This window comes from Primulina eburnea, chromosome 1 (genome assembly GCF_022965805.1).
Source record: "Primulina eburnea isolate SZY01 chromosome 1, ASM2296580v1, whole genome shotgun sequence".
Classification (NCBI taxonomy): Eukaryota; Viridiplantae; Streptophyta; class Magnoliopsida; order Lamiales; family Gesneriaceae; genus Primulina; species Primulina eburnea.
In genome coordinates, this window is record NC_133101.1 from 620,984 (window position 1) to 645,239 (window position 24,256).

The window sequence follows — 24,256 nt, forward strand, 5'->3', positions numbered from 1 at the left end:
CGTGGATTTTGTTTACCAATTGGTTGTGAGTTTGTGCATATGTATCGAGTGTGTATATGATGTTTCGATACTGAATACAAAGTATCCTCCATTAAAAATATGCGTGAAGGTTTAAAAAAATGTGTCTTGCGAAAATGAGTAGCGGATAATCTGTAGTTTGTATTAAAATACATGTATACTCCATTTAAATAGATTTGAAAGGAGTAAACTCTTGAACTAACGCAATAATCTGCAAATCACGTTAATCAGGTAAATCGCATTGGGTAACTCTTGTGTAACAAACTCGCCCAGAAAAATGTTGGTAGGAAGAATCAAACTCCTAACTATTGATTAATAGCTCACATTCACATACTTAACCAATTTAATGCACTATTAATTGAGAAGTAAGTCGCTGACACATAAAAGAAATTGGACTCGAAGCTGACGATGAATTGCGCTTTATAGTCCTTTTACCAAGGTTGCCTGAATATTTAGAACTAAACAATCCGGCCTGACCCGAATTGAATTGGGTTAGGAATACAAAAAACCATCAACCAGATGGATGAATTGCTCCACAGTCCACAAGTACCCCATTATTGACCCGGAAATTGATTCAGTTTCAGAAATTATCACTCAGCTGAGATAAAATATGGGACAAATTGTGCAACCCGGCACATGAAATTACGCATGGTGACCGAAGGACTCTAATTATGTTGCAAAGACTATAGTTTATTACAATTCTCTATTACATTTAGCTCAAATTCTACAAATGATTAAAGTTATAAAATATTATATTACCAATTTATATTTATTTATCAATCTCTATATTATATATCATTCGTTATGATGTTTGATCTTTTTTTTTGTAAAATTATTTTGCTTTGCATTGTGCATTGTGTCATGATTATTCGTTAATATTATTGTTTTGATCTTGTTACGTAAGAAAGCTCATTCGACTTATGTTGTACTAAGAGTTGCTATGTACGTACCATAAAAATTTTCATTTTTCTGCCTTTTATGTTTGATTTTGCGTCAGTGAGTAACTACACTGTCCACTAAAGTTTTTTTTTTTTTTTTGTGGAAAAACTAAAGTTACTATTTCATGGCGTAGCAAGTATTTATAAGGATGTGTACGTAATACAACATTTTGATTATTTGAATTAATGTTGTAACCAATACGAAACAACTGCTATAAATAAATTTTATCATACGAATTCTCATTTTTATGCCCCTAAAAATTTATTTTAAATTTGTCCCATATTTTCTTTCTTCGCCAGCTCTTTTCGAGTTAAAGCTAGCAAAGCCTCGACTTGACAGACATATACTTTTTTGAAATTTCATTAATTTGAAGTTTCATGCTGTCGGTTTTGTTGCTTTTTAATTATAATCCTAATATTCTTACAAATTGAACTACATAGCGGCCATGACTCGTTCCTAATGACGCCAGCTTACAAATTCTTGTTTATGTTAATTTTCCCTGCATAGAATTTGTCCCTTCTCACCAAAAGATTTTGACATCTCATCCACCACACATGGAATCGATCCTTGGTTCTCCAATCAATCGAAACTTTTGTTCTTCTCTCTGGACTTCCATCTTTCTTTTCTTGTCTGATGTAAATACTTAATTTAATCAAATACTTTATGCGAGACTGGGACATATTGTGCTCCGATGGAAATTATACGTCTGGCTCCTATGTCTCATATCTCAAACTCATGCTTCCTTCTTGAGAAGAGATGGTCAGTTTTTAGTTTCAATTATGATAAAACTTGAGTTAAACGTGCGAGGACACAATGATATTGAATTTCATCGTCGCACAAAATAGGGTTTGAATCTTGTTTCCTTTCGCGACAATTGTCACTACTGAACCATACTTGAATCTGGGATTTTGCATGCCAAGTATGTTCGATTTTATTTTTTGAAGAAGATATTTTTTATTTTATTATCGGTTTTTGTTAGTGGTCACAAAATTCGTGACTTGTGTTTGGCCTATAGTAGGGCCATTTTGACAGTAACAAGACTCGGTTGTCGGTAACTTCATCTTACCTAACAGTAGATTTTCATACATCATAAACCCAATCTTGCCAGGTAGGATAAACAACTGGAGCCAACCACGGGGACCCTTTATCCAATTCCTCTTAATTGACATATTTCCTATTTGAAATTTCAAATATCACACTTTATATACAAAATAAAATAAAAATCAGTTATAGAAAAAATTAGAAATATGAGGTGATTACTCCCCTATTCATAGAGTTGTAAACAAACCAAATTCGAATATATTCATTGGCTGTTTGAACTAGTACTCGAACATTAAGGTTTGATAATGAAAGTTTATGCGTTTGAAATGTCCGAAATACTTGAAATATATGTATATTTAATATAAAATTATATTATATTAATAAAATAGTAAAACTCATGAATTATCGAATAAAATAAAATTTAAAACAAAAACAAAATTATTCGAGTGGAATTGGTTTGTTTATGCTTTCGAAGTAAGTTCGATTTCAATTTTGGTCTCGGACAAGCAAAAGCATAAGGTTTCGGGAGAGGTATTTTTCTTAATACACTGTCGTCTCTCTTGTTCTTCTCGGACGTCAGTTACTTTTAGGGATGACAACTTTCTCCACGAGTTTGGGGCCCCGCGGGAAAAACCCGAAATGGGGATGGAGATCCCCGATTTTTTCGGGTTCGGAGATTTTTTTAAATCTCCGATGTAATTCGGGGCGGGTATGAGATTATTATCCTCATTCTCGAAATCCCCAAACCCGTCCCGAAAATAATATCAATAATAAAATAATAGTATTATTCATATTAATATTATAAAATAATATTTTTTAAAATATTAATGATAATATTATGCATGTTTTGGAAGGTAAGAACATAGAAGAAAATCCCTTGTGTTAGGAAAAAGCAAATATATTTTGGCTCGAGTTCAACTCGAAAATAGTTAGAATATGTTTGAATTCAGCTCGAGTTCGATAACTTCGAATACAACTGTAATATTTATTAAGTCAGTTCGAAAACCTTATGAACTTGCTCGATTCTTTTATAGCTCTATAATCAAGACCGTTTCGAAGAAAGATGACAACTTTATCTATATCAACATAATTGTGTTTGAAATTAAAATTTGAAAATATCTTCTGAAGTTTTCCGTTATATTATCTTGGCTATATATGGCAATCCCAAATATTTTAATACCACTATTGTCGATTTTTTTCTAAAAAATTAATTTTATTTTTTTACAAAAATAGAAATTATGGAAGCATAGCATGTGGAGCAGATGGTGTGGTAACGAGGCACTGCTCCCACTAATCAACATAGCAACGTGGTAATTAATGCTGCTTGCGTCTCATACATGTATTTTTTATATATATGAAATTCAATTAAATATTTAATCAATATAATATAATATTAAAAAATGTGATTTTATATTTTTTTCAAATAACAAAACATTATTTCTGTAAAACATTTAGAGTATGTTTGAATATTATAATTGATTAGGTTTGCGATTAGATAATAAATTATAATTTTAAAATTTTTAAATCATTAATGTATATTAATAAAAGAAATATATTAATGATAATATTATAATTTTAATCGATATAAGATCCGCAGTTATGTGAGTGTGTACTGATTATATTACAGAAAACAATAGAATGTAATTATTGAAGTATATTTATGTGTCATCTGATAGATTTGATTACCATTTGTACAACCAAGCCAACGAATCTGAACACGTGGGAAAGTTTAATTGATGCAATTTATCTGGCCCCCCAATATAAGTGAAGGGGTTCTAATCCCGCTAGAATGGATAGTTGGTTCGGGTGTAAGATCGAACGATTATCATTTTATTAAAGATATAGTTGTTTCTAGCAGTGTAGGTCAAATCTTATAAACTACAGAACAGTTCAAATACCACGGTTTGAGTAATATTCTAGTAAAGACAATTATTACACCCAACAATCTCCTTCTCATTAATTGCACTTCTTGTAATCAATGAAAATCGAACTCATGACCTTAGCTCTGATACCAATTATAGGACCGAACGCTTGCCGTTTTATCAAAAGCTATAGTTGGTGATACTGCTGCAACTCAAATTTTATAAATTGTATAGTAATTCTACGATTCGATTGTTCTTCCAGAAGAGACAATTATTGTACCCAACAGTGTGCCAAGAGGATATGACCGACATTAGGTCGAATTTTTTGGTTAATTTAGTGAAACGTTCATGTGAAATCGGCTAAGACATGCATGAGATTTTATGTGGGTTGTATATTGTCGTGGTCATTTGGTACTAGATATTATTTGATCCTAGATAGCGACTTGTAACCAAATATTTTTGAATTATCCACTAAAGACATCATTGGTTTGGCTCATAGTTGAGTGATTTTTTGTTGCCGCTTAATTGTTAATTGCTTGTCGACTGGGCGGAGTCACCTCTAGGTTAGGGTGTGCTTCATTCTCACCTAATTAATTATAATAATAATAATAATAATAATAATAATAATAATAATAATAATAATAATAATGCATTTTTTTTATTTTTTGTTCATATCCTTACCTTGTTAATTTTTATTGTATATTTTAAAATACGCATTCTTTTTTAAACAAATCGATATTAAAATTTAAAATACATATTTAAATTAAATAATATACAAGTTGAAATAAGTCCAGTTTTAACCCAAATATCAACTCTATCCTCACCATTATTCTCTCTCCCCGATTTTGCTCCAAAAATTTGCTCAATCCCTTGCCGCTACTTCGACAGGCTGATTTGCCGTCGCCAAGAATCAAAATTTACGATTGAATATAAATTAGGAAATCCGTGACCGTTAGCTATCTTTTGGTTTGATTTATGCCATTTTGGTTCAATTAATTGTTGTTTGTTGTATTATTGGTTGTAATTATAAATTCTGAACCGATTGGAGATATCGATCGAAATTTTGAAATTTATTTGTTTATTTTTGAAGTTTCATCTATAATCTACATCTTGATCGGAGTCTTCAGATCAATCGCCACTGAAGGAGAACAATTGATAATATAACAAGCATTTTTGACTGCTTCGACCCAAAATGAATTGGCTAGACCTGTAGTCCTATACAAAGCTCTATTTGTGTCACTTCATTCTGTTGAGGTGTGTAAACCATCAGAAAATGCCTTTTGATGCTCTTATGTTGAAAAAAATGCATCGAATTTTTCACTGGTATATTATCATCTATTGTGAGTCCTCAGACACTTTATTTTCTTTCCAGAATCAATTTTTCAACTCATGCTTTGAAATCTTTAAAGAAAATGTTGGAACATTTCATGTGCACAGCCTTACTTCATTTTGATGTTAACAAAACTTGTTATTTTGTTACTAATGATTTTACCTAAGTGTGCAATTAGCTGAACGTAACTGAAGTTATCGAAAAAATGCAAACTGAAAGTATCAACTGATTAATCAAACTGAACCAGTTCAACTATTGTCCAGCTGTAAGGTGGTTTAGCAGAAGACCTTCACAAGCCTGGCCAGCTGATGAAGAGCTCAACTGATGAAGAGCCCAGCTGACTAGTTCAAATGAAAGAGAGAAATTAGTTCAACTGACGAGTCAATTGATTTCACCAGCCCTATTGAAGATCAGTTCACTAACCACTTCAGGACATCAGTTAGAACCAATCAGTTGCAGAACTCAACAAGCTTATTCTACGGGATCCAGCTATGCACAAAGGTACAAAAGCATCTGTACTATCAATAGTACAATAATGGACATTGCAGCAAAGCTTTAAGACAAAATGTTCCAGAATGGCTGTTGATCAAATGACTCAGGTCATCTCCAACCACAAAATCTATTTTGGTGCAAATTTTACACTAAAATAGTGCAACATTCATCTCCAACTCATTTACTTCAAATCTTACACAAAAAAAAAAATATTCTCGAAATATTCTTTTTATTTTACATATATTAATTATTATATTTTATATTGTAAATGTGTCAAGTACTTGCATATGAAAAACATTACCAAAAATGTGTGCATGGTACCAAGTAAGATTTCCGAGACAAAATGTTTCTCATAAACTACAAGGGTACACCCTACACCAAACAAAAATTCTGTATTTTTTTAAAAAAAATCCAAATTTCCCTGAAATAAATTTATCGCAATGTCCGAAATGAACTTTTAATCTGTTAAACTTCCAATTGAGAACAAAACGGTTCTCATTTACCCAATTGTTTTCATACATGAATATTTATATGGTCGAGTAGAATTAATACCTATACAAGCAAAATATACGAATTTGTCTATACTACACGAGAAAAACTATTTCCCATATGGCTTAGACGAAGCTGGGTTCAGACGGGTATTCGTCCGATTAACATAAAAATTTCTTCTTTAGTTGAAAATGGGACATCCATCTAACCAACCTAATATTGTACATTGCTTTAACCATCTCTAGGTAGTTGATGCATCAATTATCAACATATATATTGTTGAAAATTGGAACTATTATTTATATACACGTGATCTAATGTCAAAATTCAAGGGAAATTTCTGGTAGTTAATTGCAATTTAAATTAAATTGCCTTTATATACGTAAATTAAGCTTAATTGACTTTTTTTTTCTCTTTTTTTTTTTATCACCGGCCTCGAATGAATATATATAATAGACGTGTGTGTTTGTGACTCGTGCGCTACCATTGATTGAATGATGCTCAAAGGTCAACATCGACATCTTAATAATACTAGATTCCATTGTTTTTAGCTTTCGTTAGACACGTTGCTCTTTGTAATGCATCTTTTTCTAGCTCCTTAATACACACACACACACACACACACCCTTTCATTTGTGATAAAATTTCAAGTTTTAGCATCTAAATTAAGTATATATGGATTAGCTTTATGAATTTTAATCCGCCGTGAGAAACAAGTAAACATATGATGAAATACCAACTTTTTATATTAAGACATCAATGAATTAACAATTCCCCACCCTTACTAATAATAATAATAATAATATAATAATAATGAATTAATGACGAGAATAATTTGTTATGTTGCCTTTAAGAGTCGGAATACATGCTTTACTTGGTTTTTTTTTTGTTCCATTAGACGTTATTTGAAATAAATAACATACACACAGACATACATTTATTTTCCAAATATATTTTCCTATAGAATAAATATTTATTCAGTATGTATTTTGCGAAACGGTTCTCATTTTCCCAATTGTTTTTTTTACATATTCTTAATAAAATTTTATTTTATTTTGTTTTTTATTTTATGTTCTTTTAGTAGTTCGATCAGGGTTATTTAGTAAGAAAAGCATTAGAAATTCAAGTTCAATACTACAAGCTTCATAAATATAATATAAAATATATGTTATGTTAATGCATAGATACTTGAACCCCAACAATTAATTAAAGTGAGGTTGTTACAAAGTACAATAAATGCTCGGTTCAAAACAATATTTAGCACTAAATTGCAAGATCTATTTAATTATAGAAAGTCAAATTAATATATCAGTTCCCATTTAGTGCACCTTCTCTCACACCGACACTTTGAATGATCACTCTTGCCACTTAAATAAAACACAATTCTTTATAAAAACCTTCTTTATGTTAAAAAAAATAAAAATAAAAACCTTCTTTCAATCAATTTTTTTTATTACGACTGTCCTTTTATTATATACATAAATTGTCAGCTAAATGTAGAAATTTTCGCAAAAACAAAATTTATATCTTTTTATCTTGATATCAGATAAAAATTAATTTCAATATTTTCGAATTCTTACTAAAGTTCAAATTTTAATTTGACGACTTGAAAATATAAATAAATTTAAATATTTTCATTAAATTTTCACTTTGGCTTTCAGTTTTTCTAAAATTTGAAAATTTAATTGTATGATTTATAATCATTTTAATTCATTTTTAATACAAGTAATTATTTAAAGGCTAATACTTACTAATTTTAATAATTACTTATATATAAGTATGTGAGTTACTAGTTATAACAATTTTAAAGTTTGAATAAAAGTTCAAAGAAACTAAAAAGTCAGAAAAAGTGAAATGATATTAAAATTTTTGTGCACATTAAAGAATAAAGATTGGTGGATTAAAATCTAATGAATGATTTTAAATTTGGCGTGAGCCTTCCTACGAACACAGGTGCCTGGAACTTTGCATTATTTAAGCTTGTATACGCATATTTATTATCTACACAACACCTTATTCTCTCTCTCTCTCTTTCTGTGCATCATTGGTTTGACTTGGGATTGATTGTTGAGTTCGAACTGAATCTCTGGAATCTGTGCCATTCTTTTTCTGTTCTGATATCCAGATTGCAGCGAAAAAACAGCTTTTTTACATAATAACTACAAATAGTACATTTCTGTCTGTGTTGCCATATCAAGAAAACCATGACGGGGCAATCTGCAGCTCAAAACTTTTAGGTGGATCCTTTGTTTCATTTCCCAAGATTTTCGTTCTTGTTCTGTTTTTCTCGCATTCTTGGATTTGGTTTTCCACGTTTTTTTTCAATGGCGCCAAGTTCTTTGGTGGTCACGCTTGAGAAGCCTGAAAACATCTCCTTAATAGAGCTGAACGACGCAGCTGCTGTATCTATATTCAAGGAGAAGCAGAAGGCCGCGAGCCCGAAGCAGTTCACTTGGGTTCTTTACTTGAAAGCGAACAGAGTTTTGGCTTGTATTCCATGGTTAGCCGTTGGTTTTAGTTCTGTTTTCTGGTCAGTCAAGAGGCGCATTGCTTCATCGGATCCGAACGAAGAGGACCCGAGACACAGGGGAAGAAGGCTGTACAGATTTATAAAAGTGTTTCTCGCGATTTCGGTGGCGGCCCTTTTGGTTGAAAGCTTTGCTTATTTCAATAAATGGGGTTTGAGGAAGGTGAATCCGTTGGAGGTACAGAATCTGGTGCAGTTGTGTTTCGTGGCTTGGCTGAGATTCAGAGCAGATTATGTTGCCCCATTGGTTGTGTCGATTTCCAAGTTTTGCATAGTTTTGTTCATCATTCAATCCGTGGATCGAATCGTTCAATGTTTGGGCTGTTTCTGGATTAAGTACAAGAATTTGAAACCTGTGGTAGAAGGCGAGCCTTTCGACATTGAAGATGGGGGAAGTTTCCCTATGGTTCTTGTTCAGATTCCCATGTGCAACGAAAAAGAGGTAATGGACACTCTCCATTTTCTATTGTCTCTCTTGTTTTTTTTCTCTCTCGTGATTTTCTTCTGCGATGGCCCTTCAACTTTGCCATTGATGCTAATTTGGTTTCGGGTTTGTGAAATTTAAGGTATTTGATCAGTCGATTGCCGCTGCTTGCCAGTTAGATTGGCCGAAGGATCGATTTCTTGTTCAAGTGTTGGATGATTCAGATGATGAACTTTTACAGCATCTGATCAGGGAAGAAGTATTGTCTTGGAAGGAGAAAGGAGTGAACATAGTTTACAGGCACCGATTTGTTCGGACAGGTTATAAAGCCGGCAACCTTAAATCCGCCATGGCTTGTGAATATGTTAAGAACTACGAATTTGTTACGATATTTGATGCGGACTTCCAACCCAACCCTGATTTCCTCAAACTGACCATTCCTCACTTCAAGGTAATAATCGGAAACCTTTGGTTTGGTAATATGCCTCTTAAGGTAATTACTGTTTTATAGATATTTTGTTCTTATTACAGGGGAAACCTGAGGTAGGCCTTGTCCAGGCTCGCTGGTCATTTGTGAACAAAGATGAAAACTTGCTCACAAGGCTGCAGAACATCAATTTATGCTTCCACTTCGAGGTCGAACAGCAGGCAAACGGCGTTTTTCTCAACTTCTTTGGGTTCAATGGGACTGCCGGTGTTTGGAGGATCAAGGCCCTGGAGGATTCAGGCGGATGGCTTGAAAGAACGACGGTGGAGGACATGGATATAGCCGTTCGAGCTCACTTACACGGATGGAAATTCATCTTCCTCAATGATGTAAGAGTGCTTTGTGAGTTACCCGAATCATACGAAGCGTACAAGAAGCAGCAGCACCGGTGGCATTCTGGCCCCATGCAGCTCTTCAGATTATGCATTCCCGCAATCTTAACTTCAAAGGTAATCCATCCATCCCTTCTCGAGAAACTGCAGTCTCTCAAAAATTTCGCTGAACATTTCATTTTTGTTAACGTTTTGTTGTTTCTGCAGATATCGGCATGTAAGAAAGCCAACTTGATATTCCTGTTCTTTCTCCTAAGAAAACTGATACTTCCTTTCTACTCATTCACACTATTTTGCATCATACTTCCATTAACAATGTTCATACCAGAAGCCCAGTTACCGGCCTGGGTTATCTGCTACGTCCCCATCATCATGTCGATTCTCAACATCCTACCTGCCCCGAAATCTTTCCCCTTTATAATCCCATATCTGCTCTTCGAAAACACAATGTCCGTCACAAAATTCAACGCAATGGTATCCGGGCTATTTCAACTAGGAAGCGCATACGAATGGGTGGTGACAAAGAAAACTGGGAGGGCATCAGAATCAGACTTGCTCTCCCTGGCCGAAAAGGACACGAAGGCTTCACAAGAAGAGAAGATTCAGAGGAAGCTTTCTGAATCCGGGATCGAAATGCTGGAGAAATATAACGAGCAGAAGGATCAAAAGAGCGTCCCCGCCCCTAAAAAGAACAGAATTTACAGGAAAGAACTCGCACTCGCGTTTCTTCTGCTCACCGCCGCCACAAGAAGCCTGTTATCAGCTCACGGGGTTCATTTCTACTACTTGCTGTTCCAGGGGCTGTCGTTTCTTGTCATGGGCTTGGATTTAATTGGGGAGCAAGTGAGCTGAGATTCAAATTTCAGCGGTTTTAGAACATTGTATTGCATACACTGATACAAGTGACTTGCTGTTAATATTTGAAGTGCCTAAAATAGAATCTATTCTTTGATTGTATAATTTGTTTGAATTTTGGTGCTTAATGAATGAAAACTAAGCAAATAAATCAATGTGTTTGATTTGGAAAAATTCGAAAAGAAAAACGAAGCTTAATGAACGAATATTAAGTTCGATTGTTCTGAATAAATCTCAAAAAAGTTCATCATATGTTGAAAGAACATAAAACGAGTAGTCGGAACGTGTAAGGGACAAAAAAAAGAAAAAAAAAAGAAAAAAAAAACAACTCAGCATGAACAGTAGCCGGCGCGCACATGCGCGCGGGTCTGCGCGCAAGTGCGCGCGCATGGCAGTGACATGCGCGCACATGGGCGCGCGCATGACAGTGGCAGGCGCGCACATGCGCGCGGAGCGGCGCACATGTGCGCGCGTCCCTTCGGGTTTTTTCGAATTTTCTGATGTTTTTTTCATCTCCTTGGCATTGTTTGATGTTTTTGATCAGTTACAATGGTCAAGGGACACTCTCTATGAATGAAAGATCATGTCTTTTGCATGAAAAATATAAAATGCATGATTATTTGAAAATCAAAAACACATTCAAACACATACAAGCATAAGCATATTCTCCTTCTTCCTTTCTTCTACAAGAGAGAGTTCATCCATTTCTTTGTGAAAGAACTTGAATATTTGAGTGCTCATTATTCAAGTGTTGTAGTTGTATCTTGGGAGAAGATTGCCACAAACTCTAGCACATTGTGAGGACAAATTCTTCTTAAGGACAAAGTGTTCCACACTTGCCTCTACAAAGCCATTTTCATTGTTTTCTTCTTGCTTTCCCTCATATTTGAATACCCCATACTACAATCTTAAGAAGAATTTGGTATTTTGATCATTTGCGAGAAGATTTTCAATGGCATCATCATCTACAACACCACATACCACCATTGCACAAGGAGAGAAACCGGAGAAATTTTCTGGTGCGGACTTCAAAAGATGGCAACAAAAGATGCTTTTTTATCTCACAACCTTGAGTTTGTCAAGGTTCTTGAAGGAGGATCCTCCCACCGTTGCTGAAAACGAAACAGACACCAACATGAGGGCCGCTTTGGATGCTTGGAACCAAAGTGACTTCTTGTGCAAGAACTACATCCTCAATGGACTTGACAATGCATTGTATAATGTGTATTGTCAAGTCAAGACCGCCAAGGAACTTTGGGAAATGCTTGATAAGAAATACAGAGCGGAGGATGCGGGCTTGAAGAAGTTCATTGTTGGGTGATTTTTGGAATTCAAGATGATAGACTCAAAATCTGTGATGAGTCAAGTGCAAGAACTACAACTTATCTTGCACGAGATTCATGCGGAAGGAATGAGTCTAAGTGAGTCCTTCCAAGTTGCTGCGTTGATCGAGAAACTCCCTCCATTGTAGAAGGATTTCAAGAACTATTTGAAGCATAAAAGGAAGGAGATGGGATTGGAGGATCTCATTGTGAGATTGAGGATAGAAGAGGACAACAGGAACACCGAGGCCAAGTCAAGCAAGATGGCACCAAGGGTGAACATTGTTGAATCAAGTGTACAAGGGAAGAAAAAGAAGTTTGAGAAACAACCACAACAAGGCCAACAACCACCAAACAAGAAGAAGTTCAAAGGCACTTGTTATAACTGCGGAAAACCGAATCACATGGCGAAGGATTGTAGGAAGCCAAAGAAAGGAAATCCTCAAGCCAACGTAGTTCAAGAAAGGTCGGTACCATTTGATTTTTCTGAACTTAATTTGTCTGCAGTTATTTTGGAAACAAATTTGGTGGAAAATCCCAACGAGTGGTGGGTTGATACGGGAGCAACTCGACACATATGCTCCGACAAAAGGATGTTCTCTACATACACTCCATCGACCGGGAGAAAACTATACATGGGGAACTCCGCTACATCTGAGGTGGTGGGCACCGGAAATGTGATACTGAAGATGACATCGGGTTTGCAAGTAACCCTTGTTGATGTACTTCATGTACCGGACATAAGAAAGAACCTCGTGTCGGGGTCTTTGTTGGTCAAACACGGGTTTAGATTAGTATTTGAGTCTAACAAGGTTGTATTGACTAAGAACGGTCATTTTATTGGAAAAGGATATCTCGATGAGAACCTTTTCAAGTTGAATGTAATGGCTATACACCAAAATGTTGTTGAAAGTAATAAAGACAAGAGTTTTATTTACTTGCTTGAGTGTTCTCATTTATGGCATGTTCATTTAGGACACGTACATTTTAATACCTTGCAACGTTTAATGAAACTTGAATTATTGCCTAAACACAACGTCGATCCAACACACAAATGCGAGATTTGTGTTGAAGCAAAAATGACCAAAGCGCCTTACCACTCGATTGAAAGATGTACAACTCCTCTAGAACTAATACACACCGATCTTGGTGATTTAAAGTTTGTACAAACTAGAGGAGGAAAAAGATACTACGTGACATTCATTGATGATAATACAAGGTACTGTTACGTATATTTTTTGAGGTCAAAAGATGAAGCTCTTGAAGCATTCAAATGTTATAAGACCGAAGTTGAGAATCAACTAGGCAAACAAATAAAGAGAGTTCGAAGCGATAGAGGGGACGAATACGGAGCACCGTTTGATGAATTTTGCACATCTGTGGGTATAATTCATGAAACGACTGCACCTTATTCACCACAATCGAATGGCATTGCCGAAAGAAAGAATCGAACTCTAAAAGATATGATGAATGCTATGTTGATAAGTTCAGGACTACTCCAAAACTTGTGGGGGGAAGCAATACTATCGGCTAATTACATCCTGAACAAGATACCCCACAAGAAAAATGACAAGTCACCTTATGAATTGTGTAAAGGTCACAAACCTTCCTACAAGTACCTTAAAGTGTGGGGGTGTCTAGCTAAGGTAGAAATACCAAAGCCTAAACAAGAGCGAATTGGACCAAAGACGGTCGACTGCATATTCATCGGATATGCACATAATAGTAGTGCCTATAGGTTTATAGTGCACAAATCTGAAAATACAGAAATGAATACGGGCATGACAATTGAGTCAAGAAATGCAGTATTCTTTGAAAATATATTTCCTTGTAAAGAAAGGAAAGAAAATGGTTCTAGCAAGCGAAAACTTGAGATGGAGCATGAAGGTCAAGTACCTACACATGATCCAACTCTAAATGAAAATGCTATACCATTAGAAGACTCTTCAAAAGAGCGAAAGCCAAGATGAAGCAAAAAGGCTAGAATCTCAAAGTCCTTTGGTACAGACTTCCATACTTTTATGTTGGAGAATGAACCAAAGAACATACAAGATGCTCTTGCTAGCCCTGACGCTCCTTATTGGAAAGAAGCCATCAACTCTGAAATGGATTCCATTTTGCAAAACCATACTTGGGAACTAGTGGATCTTCCACCAGGTACCAAGCCATTGGGATGCAAATGAATATTGAAAAAGAAAATGAGAGTTGATGGAAGTATTGAAAAATACAAAGCCAGGCTTGTGGCCAAAGGCTATAGACAAAAAGAAGGTCATGATTTCTTCGACACATATTCACCAGTTTCAAGAATAACATCCATTCGTGTGCTCATTGCTATTGCAGCTTTGCATAACCTTGAGATACATCAAATGGATGTCAAAACGGCATTCTTAAATGGTGAACTTGAAGAAGAAATATACATGGATCAACCTGAAGGCTTTGTTGTTAAAGGACAAGAAAGAAAAGTCTGTCGTTTAATTAAGTCTCTATATGGACTTAAACAAGCGCCCAAGCAATGGCACGAAAAATTTGACAAAGTGGTATTGTCAAATGGATTTAAGATTAATGAGTGTGACAAATGTGTTTACATTAAAGGCACTCGAGAATCTTATGTGATGGTATGTCTATATGTGGATGACATGCTAATAATGGAGAATAACCAAGAGTTGATTAAGGGTACAAAGAAAATGTTGACTAAACATTTTGATATGAAAGACATGGGTATTGCTGATGTAATTCTAGGGATTAAAATCTTTAGAACTCCAGAAGCAATAGTCCTATCTCAATCTCATTATGTAGAAACAGTGTTAAAGAAGTTTAACGCTTATGACTCTACCCCAGTAAAAACGCCTTTAGACGTGAATGTCCATTTGGCGAAGAATCATGGAGAACCAGTTTCCCAATTGGAATACTCCAAAATTATTGGAAGCCTTATGTACATCACTAATTGTACTAGACCTAACATCGCTTGTGCGGTTAACAAGTTAAGTCGGTTTACAAGTAATCCTAGTGATGCACGTTGGAAGGCGTTGACAAGGGTGCTTAGATATTTAAAGCACACCTCTGTATATGGACTACATTACACAAGGTATCCAGCAGTACTTGAAGGATACTGTGATGCAAATTGGATTTCTGACACCAATGACTCCAAATCCACCAGTGGCTATGTATTTAGCATTGGTGGAGGAGCAGTCTCTTGGAGGTCAACGAAACAAACTTGCATTGCTAGATCTACTATGGAATCGGAGTTCATAGCGCTAGATAAAGCTGCAGAAGAAGCTGAGTGGCTTCGCAACTTTCTAGAGGGCATTCCATGTTGGACAAGTCCAGTGCCAGCAATCATGATACATTGCGACAGTCAGTCGGCAATTGCAAGGGCACAAAACAGTATGTACAACGGCAAGTCTCGACACATTCGTCGAAGACATAATACTGTACGACAGTTGATCTCTAATGGAGTTATATCTGTTGATTATATTAAATCAAAGGATAACTTAGCGGATCCACTTACAAAAGCATTAAATAGAGATCAAATGTACTGTCTGTCAAGAGGAATGGGTTTAAAACCTACCAAATAAAGTTTTCATAGTGGCAACCCAACCTTGTAGATTGGAGATCCCAAGATCTTGTTTTAATGGGACAACTAAATTATGAAAACTTGTGGAATCACTCCTCATTCCTAAGACAATGAGTGAAGTTACCTACAAAGGTAGTGAGGTTAAGTATTGTACTTTTAATGATTCCGTAGCTTGCAAAAGCGGGGTAAGTAGGATACCCTTTTACAAGGAGATCACCTATGTACGTGTGAGGACGGGCCGCCTCGATGAAACACGTATGAAGCCAAGATGTGTTCCATGGCCAAAACGGACACAACCGATAACACAAAATGGAAATGGAAGAAAGGTTATCATGTGGGTACAGTTGTCTGGTTTTACATAAACCGCCAAGAAGTTCAAGACATCACGTTCACTTCGTGGCCTAGTAAATCCGATTGTATTCCACTAGGGCAGGTTCAAAGTCAAAAGCTACCTCTCCTGATGTGATAATTTTTCGTATATACTCTCTCTTAATGCATCACGAGCATTCATGCATTAATTTCATTCATGTGGGGGATTGTTGGAATTTTGATGCTTAATGAATGAAAATTAAGCAAATAAATCAATGTGTTTGATTTGGAAAAATTCGAAAAGAAAAACGAAGCTTAATGAACGGATATTAAGTTCGATTGTTCTGAATAAATCTCGAAAAAGTTCATCATATATTGAAAGAACATAAAACGAGTAGTCGGAACGTGTAAGGGACAAAAAAAAAAACTCGGCATGAACAGTAGCCGGCGCGCACATGCTCGCGGGTCTGCGCGCATATGGCAGTGACATGCGCGCACATGCGCACGCGCCTGCGCGCACATGACAGTGGCAGGCGCGCACATGCGCGTGGAGCGGCGCGCATGTGCGCGTGCCTGCCGAGCGCTCTCGGCAGGCGCTGCCGAGCAGCGTGAGAGCGGGCGTGCACCCCTGCGCGCACAGACGCGTCCCTTCGGGTTTTTTCGAATTTTCTGATGTTTTTTTCATCTCCTTGGCATTGTTTGATGTTTTTGATCAGTTACAATGGCCAATGGACACTCTCTATGAATGAAAGATCATGTCTTTTGCATGAAAAATATAAAATGCATGATTATTTGAAAATCAAAAACACATTCAAACACATACAAGCATAAGCATATTCTCCTTCTTCCTTTCTTCTACAAGAGAGAGTTCATCCATTTCTTTGTGAAAGAACTTGAATATTTGAGTGCTCATTATTCAAGTGTTGTAGTTGTATCTTGGGAGAAGATTGCCACAAACTCTAGCACATTGTGAGGGCAAATTCTTCTTAAGGACAAAGTGTTCAACACTTGCCTCTACAAAGCCATTTTCATTGTTTTCTTATTGCTTTCCCTCATATTTGAATACCCCATACTACATAATTTACATGAACCACCTCTATTTCAATTAAAAATATATACAATACTTCTCTACATTGTTTGTAGTTTGTGTTGTGCAATATCGTAGTTCTCCAAAGATAAATAAGTGCCATAAACTTTTAAAAGATACAAAAATCCCAATATAAATCAATGAACGATGGTATGAGAAAATACAGTTGATAAAATTAAAACAGTTAAGCAAATCGAGGTTCGCACGAAATACCATGTCCTTGAAACATATTTGTTAACTTCGAAATACGCTTCGAGGACCAAGTTGGACGACTAAGATACATCAAAACAAAAAGGAATAATCTAATACGAATGTATTACGTCGACAAACTGAAAAAATATCACCTGAACTTTATCATTAATAGGAGCTGAATAGCAAGGTAGAATGGACAAGGAGAAAGACGAAAGTGATATATGAATGTGAGATATGTTTGAAAGACTCGAGGTTGCCTCTGTATGTACGCACTTAGGTTCATAATCTTGGATTTTGTTATTTTATTGCATATTAAATTATTGTAATTTCAATTGAAACTAAAAAAAAGTTCCTTCCATTGGGTATCAAAATATGGTCAATCTAGCCGTGTCCTTTTCACTCTTGGCTCCATCTTTTCGTCTTGTCTCTTCTTTTTGTTCAATCTAATTTATCAATTATAAGCTCGTCTTCTTTAGAACTTATATTTATTAGGATTATGTTTATTTTGGGCCTTGCCGATTCCCATTTTATGCCCCCTCAAATAATTAATCGTATCATTTTTATTATTATTAGCAACGAGCATGATGAGTTTTGTTTTGAAATATCTTCATAATGATATAATATTGTATATTTTGAGCATAATTTTTCATGAATTTGTTTTGGACTTTATTCAAAAAGTCTAATACTAATGGAAATATCTTTCTATTTTATTAATTTATGATCTTTATCTCGATCTTTCAATTTGAGAGTTTGCATTCCAAACAATCATTCTCTCGATGAAGTTATACAATTATTCTTATGTCTGAGCCTCCCTCAAGCCGTATCCGTCCTCCAATCGAGATCACTCTTCTTCGCCGCGTTGGGTTACACACCTTACATGAAATACATGGAGCATCACTTACCTCGAAAGCTTATCAAGGATTTTTACTGGGATCCTCACCTCTTTCGTTTAAGTATCCGATAACTCTTCTTCGCCGCGTTGGAGCGCACGACTCACATGAAATATCAGGAGCATCACCTACCTCGAGAGCTTATCAATGAGCCTCACCATCTTTGTTTAAGCATATGAGGATTCCACCCACATGACTCGATTTAGACCATGAGTCAAATGTCACTTATTGTACAATAGAAGTCACATATCTCTACAATGGTTATGATATTGTCCAGTTTAAAGCCTAAGCACTTATAAATATTTTTTTTTGAATTTTACCCAAAAAATTTCATGCAAATTAAAATATCATTTCATCTTATTAATTTATTATCTTTTTCATCTTTCAACATGAGATTTAGTTGTGTTCTCGACAGAGCTCACTTATTCAAAGAAGTTTATGTCACTACGCTATAAGAATACTGACAATTAATAATATTATTTTATCTTCATAGTTGCCCCATTTATTTCACTCATTTTATATTATTATAATTGTATCTTTGTATCCTAAGATTGGTTACAAAAAAACTTAAACGTAATTCATTTTAGTTCTCATAAAATTTTGAACTATAGCTATTAGATGATATATAGTAAATTTTATGGTGAAGTAATCAAAACGAAAATTTAAATTAAAATTGTCGAAAACAGTAGCTATCAATTTAAACCAATTTAAATGTGTTTTCTTGATAGTTTACAACTAATTTTATGCTTTAAATATTTTACAAACTCATAAGTGTGGAATTTTAATTTATTTATGTAATAAATTTATTTTGTTACATCTTTATATAGATTTCAAAATTTTAAAACAATATTTTTACCAAAGTATACAAAATTTTTACGGTAAAAATTTTGTATACTTTGGTCACTGGTTATTATTTTACTACAAAGATTTATTTATTTCAAATTTAACATAAAAGTCAAAATATCAAAAACAAAATAAATATTAATTCCAAAAATAAAAATCTATCATTTGAACGTTGCCTTGTCTGTGCCAATTTGGATTAATAAACGTATAAACCGTGATAGACAGATGCACCCACCCAGTGCTTGAATTACAAATTAATGCACCAAACTAACACAGTGAAATTCACCAACCCATCCTCATTTCCCAAATTTCATTGCGGTCAATCATCCCTCGGTCGGTCTAATTAATTTTTTTGTTGACATAATTTTTTTTTATTTTAATTCCAGTTTAGTGCTTGGTTTTCAGTACTCCATTTATTTGTCATTTGCCAATAGTTATTATAAGGTCAACCAATTCGATAAAAATGTTGAATAGGTGATAGTAAATGAATTCTTTAAAGACACAACAATGAATTAAATGGCCATGATTTAAGGAGCTAAATGGCATATCTCTAATTGTCTAATGGTACTGTCACAAAAACGAAATACGTCCCTCTAAATTTTCGGAAATTTCAACCTACGTTTTGGGTAATATAATGCTCTAAAGTTACTATAAACTAATAAAAGTGAACATTTCTTTTCAAATGTGAAATCACTGAAAAATATGTACCTCACATATACTTAAGGATAAAATTGTCATGTTAATATGTCACATAAATTATAAAACATTTCTAATTTCATAATTTCGCAATTATATTCTTTCTGTTATTCAATTAATGAATTATTTAACACTCGTAGAATTTATCGATTTGTATTTGTTTTGAAAGAGGGGCAGTTTTTAATATTTTTACTTTGTATTTTTAGAAACTTGAAAATTCATGTATTTTGAAATTTACTTCAAAGAATCTACAAAAAAAATAAAAATAAATCTATAAGACGTATACTTTGACGCCTACACCACCTAACCCTGTCTGCCTTGTATTCATCGATCACTCTCATCGACTTTTGTTTGTGCACTATCATTCGTAGGATACATTATGATTTTATCTCAAACCCTATCATTCATACGATACATTATTGTTTTATTCAAACCCTATTATAATATGGTAAATTTTGAGGACATATTGAAATTACTTTCTTATTTATTGTCTAAATTTCAGCGTTCAATTGAATTTACATATGTTAGTTTATTCATTCTTCCATGTTCTTCCACTTTGTCTAGTCTTGCTTCTATATTTCTCGGTTTTACCCCGGCATTCCTCCTCCTGTATATAGGGTGTTTTGTCATACTTAGTCAATGTGAGGAGTGAGATTTATTTTTTCCTTTGGAGTTCATGATCTTACTTTGTTGTGAAATTTATGAAGATATGAAGCTGTATTCTATGGTGCTCTTGCTGTTATGGCGTGGTTGGTTGCTTTTTGAAAGTGCTTATTAAATTACACGGATCGTTCTCTGTTCCAACTTCGGAAAACAGCGGAATTATATATATTTATCTAAACAAGTCTGGAAAACTTAATGATCAATAGATTAGCTCCAATGGGAAAGTTTCTTTCCTTTGTTAATTTTTCAGGACAGATTAATGAAGTCGCATAACTGTTTTTAATTCGGACCTGAACAACTCTTTGTTTGTTTAAAATCAATTGTAGATGTACATTTCGCTGCAATTACCAACCCGATGAGAGTTCCATTATTACAACTAATGGATTTTGCTGCCTATATCAGTTTTTTCCCCTAGAAGTATGTACTAATTAAGTTACAACTAATGTTCTTAGGCCCAAAACACTGGAAGCATTAGCCATTTTGGCAACATGAGTGCCCAAGTTGTGTAAAGACGTCCAAACTACATCATCTAAGCAGCCTTCATGGAAAGAGATGTAATGTGCTACGTTCAAACTCTCATTCTTTTTTATTAAGAGGTCTTGCCTAGGTTTTGAGTTCCACATTTTTAGGGCAGACTAATCTGTGCTATCTGAAACATTTTGACAGCAAGATTTTGTTTCGTCTCCTAGAGTTATTCTTCCATATTGGGTGAGATTTTGTTGTTGAGTATGGTATGTTACTTGAATGTTTTAAATTATGATATCTACACTTCTAATATTTTGTATTTTAACTTGACTATTTTACTATTACATGGAATGCCACCTGAGAAAATGTGTATCAAAAACCCTGCCAAAGGTGTGAAAGACTGTCAAGATAAATATTTTACAAAATTCATAAAAAAAAATTGTGAAGAGGACACGTAGAAATACATTAATAACAGCTAGCCAAACCGAGTTAAGGTTAGGGGCACGTCAAAAGTTTAAATCTTACAGTGATATGAATATGACTAAAAAAAACTAAATTTTGTTTATTTGTCATGTTAGTGAGGTAACATGGTGTTTAAATTAATATTATATTATAATCCATTCACACACAAAATTCTTCCTCAAAACCACACCAATCATCAGGAACACAAAGTGAATTATAAATACATGCAATCATTAACAAAAAAAACCACATAAAAGGAGTCCAAATTAGCTTGCATGCAAACTCTTTAACATTTAATTCGAATCCTTGATTCGACTCTGTGTCCGACTCACATCCTCTTCCGAGTTTAGCAACTCTTCCCAGTCGATTTCCTCATTTTCTACCTCGTCTCTCTTCCTCAACGTCTCCAATATCCTCCTCACTTTCTTGTTAGCACGATCACTACCCCTTCCCTCCAGCTTCTCTAGCACTTTCTCCGCCCCCGCCTCCTTTGCTAACCCCTTAAACCTCAATCCACCATTACTCAGCCCGTAAAACGCAGCCAAGCAGCTATCCCGAGTCGCTACCGAGTCAAATTCGTCACGACTCAGGAGACTCGCGAAGCAATCCACTGCACCCTCATCCAGCATTGAAGCCCTCCCTTCCATGCTGGCAGCTAAGCTACATAAAACCAACATAACCCGACCCGTCATATGACCCGATTTCACCATCCCTAACAGTATCGTAACCAACCCGAGTTTGATCATTTTGACCCGATTGCTTTGTACCAGAGAAAGGTGATACAGGGCCAGAGCCGAGTCATGCCGAGTCCGCTCCGAGGTAGAACGAAGTGCGTTGAGTAGCGGAGGCAGGGCTCCCAAGACTCCAATGGCGGTCTTGTTCTGATCATCGAGGGATAAACTAAAGAGCGCGCCAGCTGCATGCTCCTGAGACTCTGAAAATCCGCCTCGTAGAACGTCGATCAATGGCGGAACGATTCCTGAACGAACGATCTTTACTTTGTTTTGTTTCTCCAACGACAGGTTCACCAGCGCCGCGACAGCGTTCACTTGCAGAGCTACATATTTCGAGGGGATTAATGTTTTTATAGCGGATAGTAGTCTAGGAGTGCAGAGATGGATCCGAGTATCTTCCCGGGTTCGAGTCAGCTTCCGAAGGGAAGCTAAACCCTCTTCTTGATTGGAAATTTGAGAGCTTTTCAGCTTCAACATTAGCTCTTCCTCTTCCCACAAAGCTGGATACGTTAAGATTTCATTATCACACGAAGAAGACGAAGAATAACAAGAGGGACGGGTAGCAAAAGGAAAAGGAGTAGTCGGCCTGCCGTCGGAACTCGCTGCAGACACCACGCTCGGGGTCCGGCTCAATTCATCCGCCCCACGAATCGACCCAATGCTATGGTTTCTATTTCCACCATCTTCTGAGTTCATCAACGTGCGCAGGAGTTTCTGAGCTGAGTAAAAGTCGATGGGTTTTGGCGGGTCGATGCGGTGGAGATGGCACCAGCTAAGAATAGCGGACTTGAGAGCGAGGTTGGGAATGAGCAAGGAGAAGTCGGCCACTCCAGCGACAGTGGGTGTGAAAGAAAGGGACACGCATGCGTCTACGCAGTTGCGCTCGAAGGTGTAGCCGGATGACATTATTACAGGGTCCGCCATTAACGAGTTTGAGATGGGGCACAAAAATTCCGTAGGAACTGAAAAGGGTCGTTGAATTTGAGTTTCAGACAACTTTTTCTGAAGCTGTAAGGTTGATGGTGACTTGTAAAACGAAATCTTCCATCTTTGCTTACCACTACCCATTTTTGTTTCAGATTGATTGCAGCTTATAATATCATCGGATTACTGTGATGGATGGAAGATGGATGAGCACTAAAAACCACTGGTGGTAACAGAGTGTAAGCAGGAAGCAATTGATGAATGATGGATAGAGAGTATTAAAAAGAGGTATTGAATTATTGGGAGACGGGTTTTGATTACTTTTTTGCTCTCTCTTTTGTGTGCGAGTGATTTTACGGAATTCTTGGATGTTGACTGTGCTTTATCTTTTTTTTAGTATGAACTTATTTATTGTAATTGATTTCCGAACGTCATGACCTCGTCGCAAGAATTCTTATTATAATCATATGCTTTGACTAATGATGATGAATCTTTGCTTGCAATTTTTAATTTCTATCTTCACAAAAAAAAAGGATAAATACCTTATTCTTCAAAGACTTCATATTAACTCGCAATGTATTTTTTAATTAGGGAGATGTTCTCTTTTCTTTACTAAATCATGAATTTAAACCTAATTCTATTCCAAAAAATAGTTCAAAAAAGATGCTTGTTCAAGTCTATGTACAATAACGTGATTAAGTCGAGGCAGACATCTAACAATTTTCAACATAAAAAAGAAACAAAGAATATGAATAAGAAAAAAGATAGCGAGACTTGCCAAAAGTTAAATTGGGAAAAAGAAAAATATGGGAGGAGAAATTATGGAAATGAGTGCCACTCGTGCATGTCCCATAGTATCACTTTTCAACTTAATTGCTAAGCTTCTTCGCTGCCCTGCCCCCACACTCCACTGTGTACTAATGTTGTTTCTAGCCTGGATTCCTGTTTTTCTACTCTTTATTATTATTATTATGTGATGACTTTCTACCTAATTAGAATCTTGAGCAATATATTACAGGCTAGCACCAAGCAGGGTGCAATATTTTTGGGTATTTCTATACAAAAATCAATATACCGTGGCCTGCAGGAAGGAGCCAATTGAGCACCTTTTCTTGATACTCTCTGTCCACATTGGACACTAATCCTGTTATGTGGAAAGATAGCATCTCGAAGGATCTCTCCCCTTTACCTTTTTTTCCCCTTGAAAACCTACTACAAATTAGGAGATGAGTATTGAATTCGTGGTTTCTTCAACTGAAATTCAAGGGAAATTTTGCTTGAAAATCTTTTTAACATCTC

At 35.5% G+C, this 24,256-nt stretch overlaps 2 protein-coding genes across 2 annotated transcripts; one reads left to right on the forward strand and one right to left on the reverse strand.

Moving 5' to 3' along the window:
• Positions 1 to 8,153: 8,153 nt before the first annotated feature.
• On the forward strand, positions 8,154 to 10,947 carry LOC140831429 (xyloglucan glycosyltransferase 4-like). The gene is made up of 4 exons (XM_073195194.1): positions 8,154 to 9,140; positions 9,265 to 9,573; positions 9,654 to 10,058; positions 10,149 to 10,947. The coding sequence occupies exons 1-4, from the start codon at positions 8,496 to 8,498 to the stop codon at positions 10,791 to 10,793; spliced, it is 2,004 nt and encodes a 667-aa protein (XP_073051295.1). The 5' UTR covers positions 8,154 to 8,495; the 3' UTR covers positions 10,794 to 10,947.
• A 10,483-nt stretch (positions 10,948 to 21,430) lies between these two features.
• LOC140831550 (U-box domain-containing protein 40-like) lies at positions 21,431 to 23,363 on the reverse strand. The gene has a single exon (XM_073195325.1). The coding sequence runs from the start codon at positions 23,099 to 23,101 to the stop codon at positions 21,593 to 21,595; it is 1,509 nt and encodes a 502-aa protein (XP_073051426.1). The 5' UTR covers positions 23,102 to 23,363; the 3' UTR covers positions 21,431 to 21,592.
• Between the last annotated feature and the right edge of the window lie 893 nt (positions 23,364 to 24,256).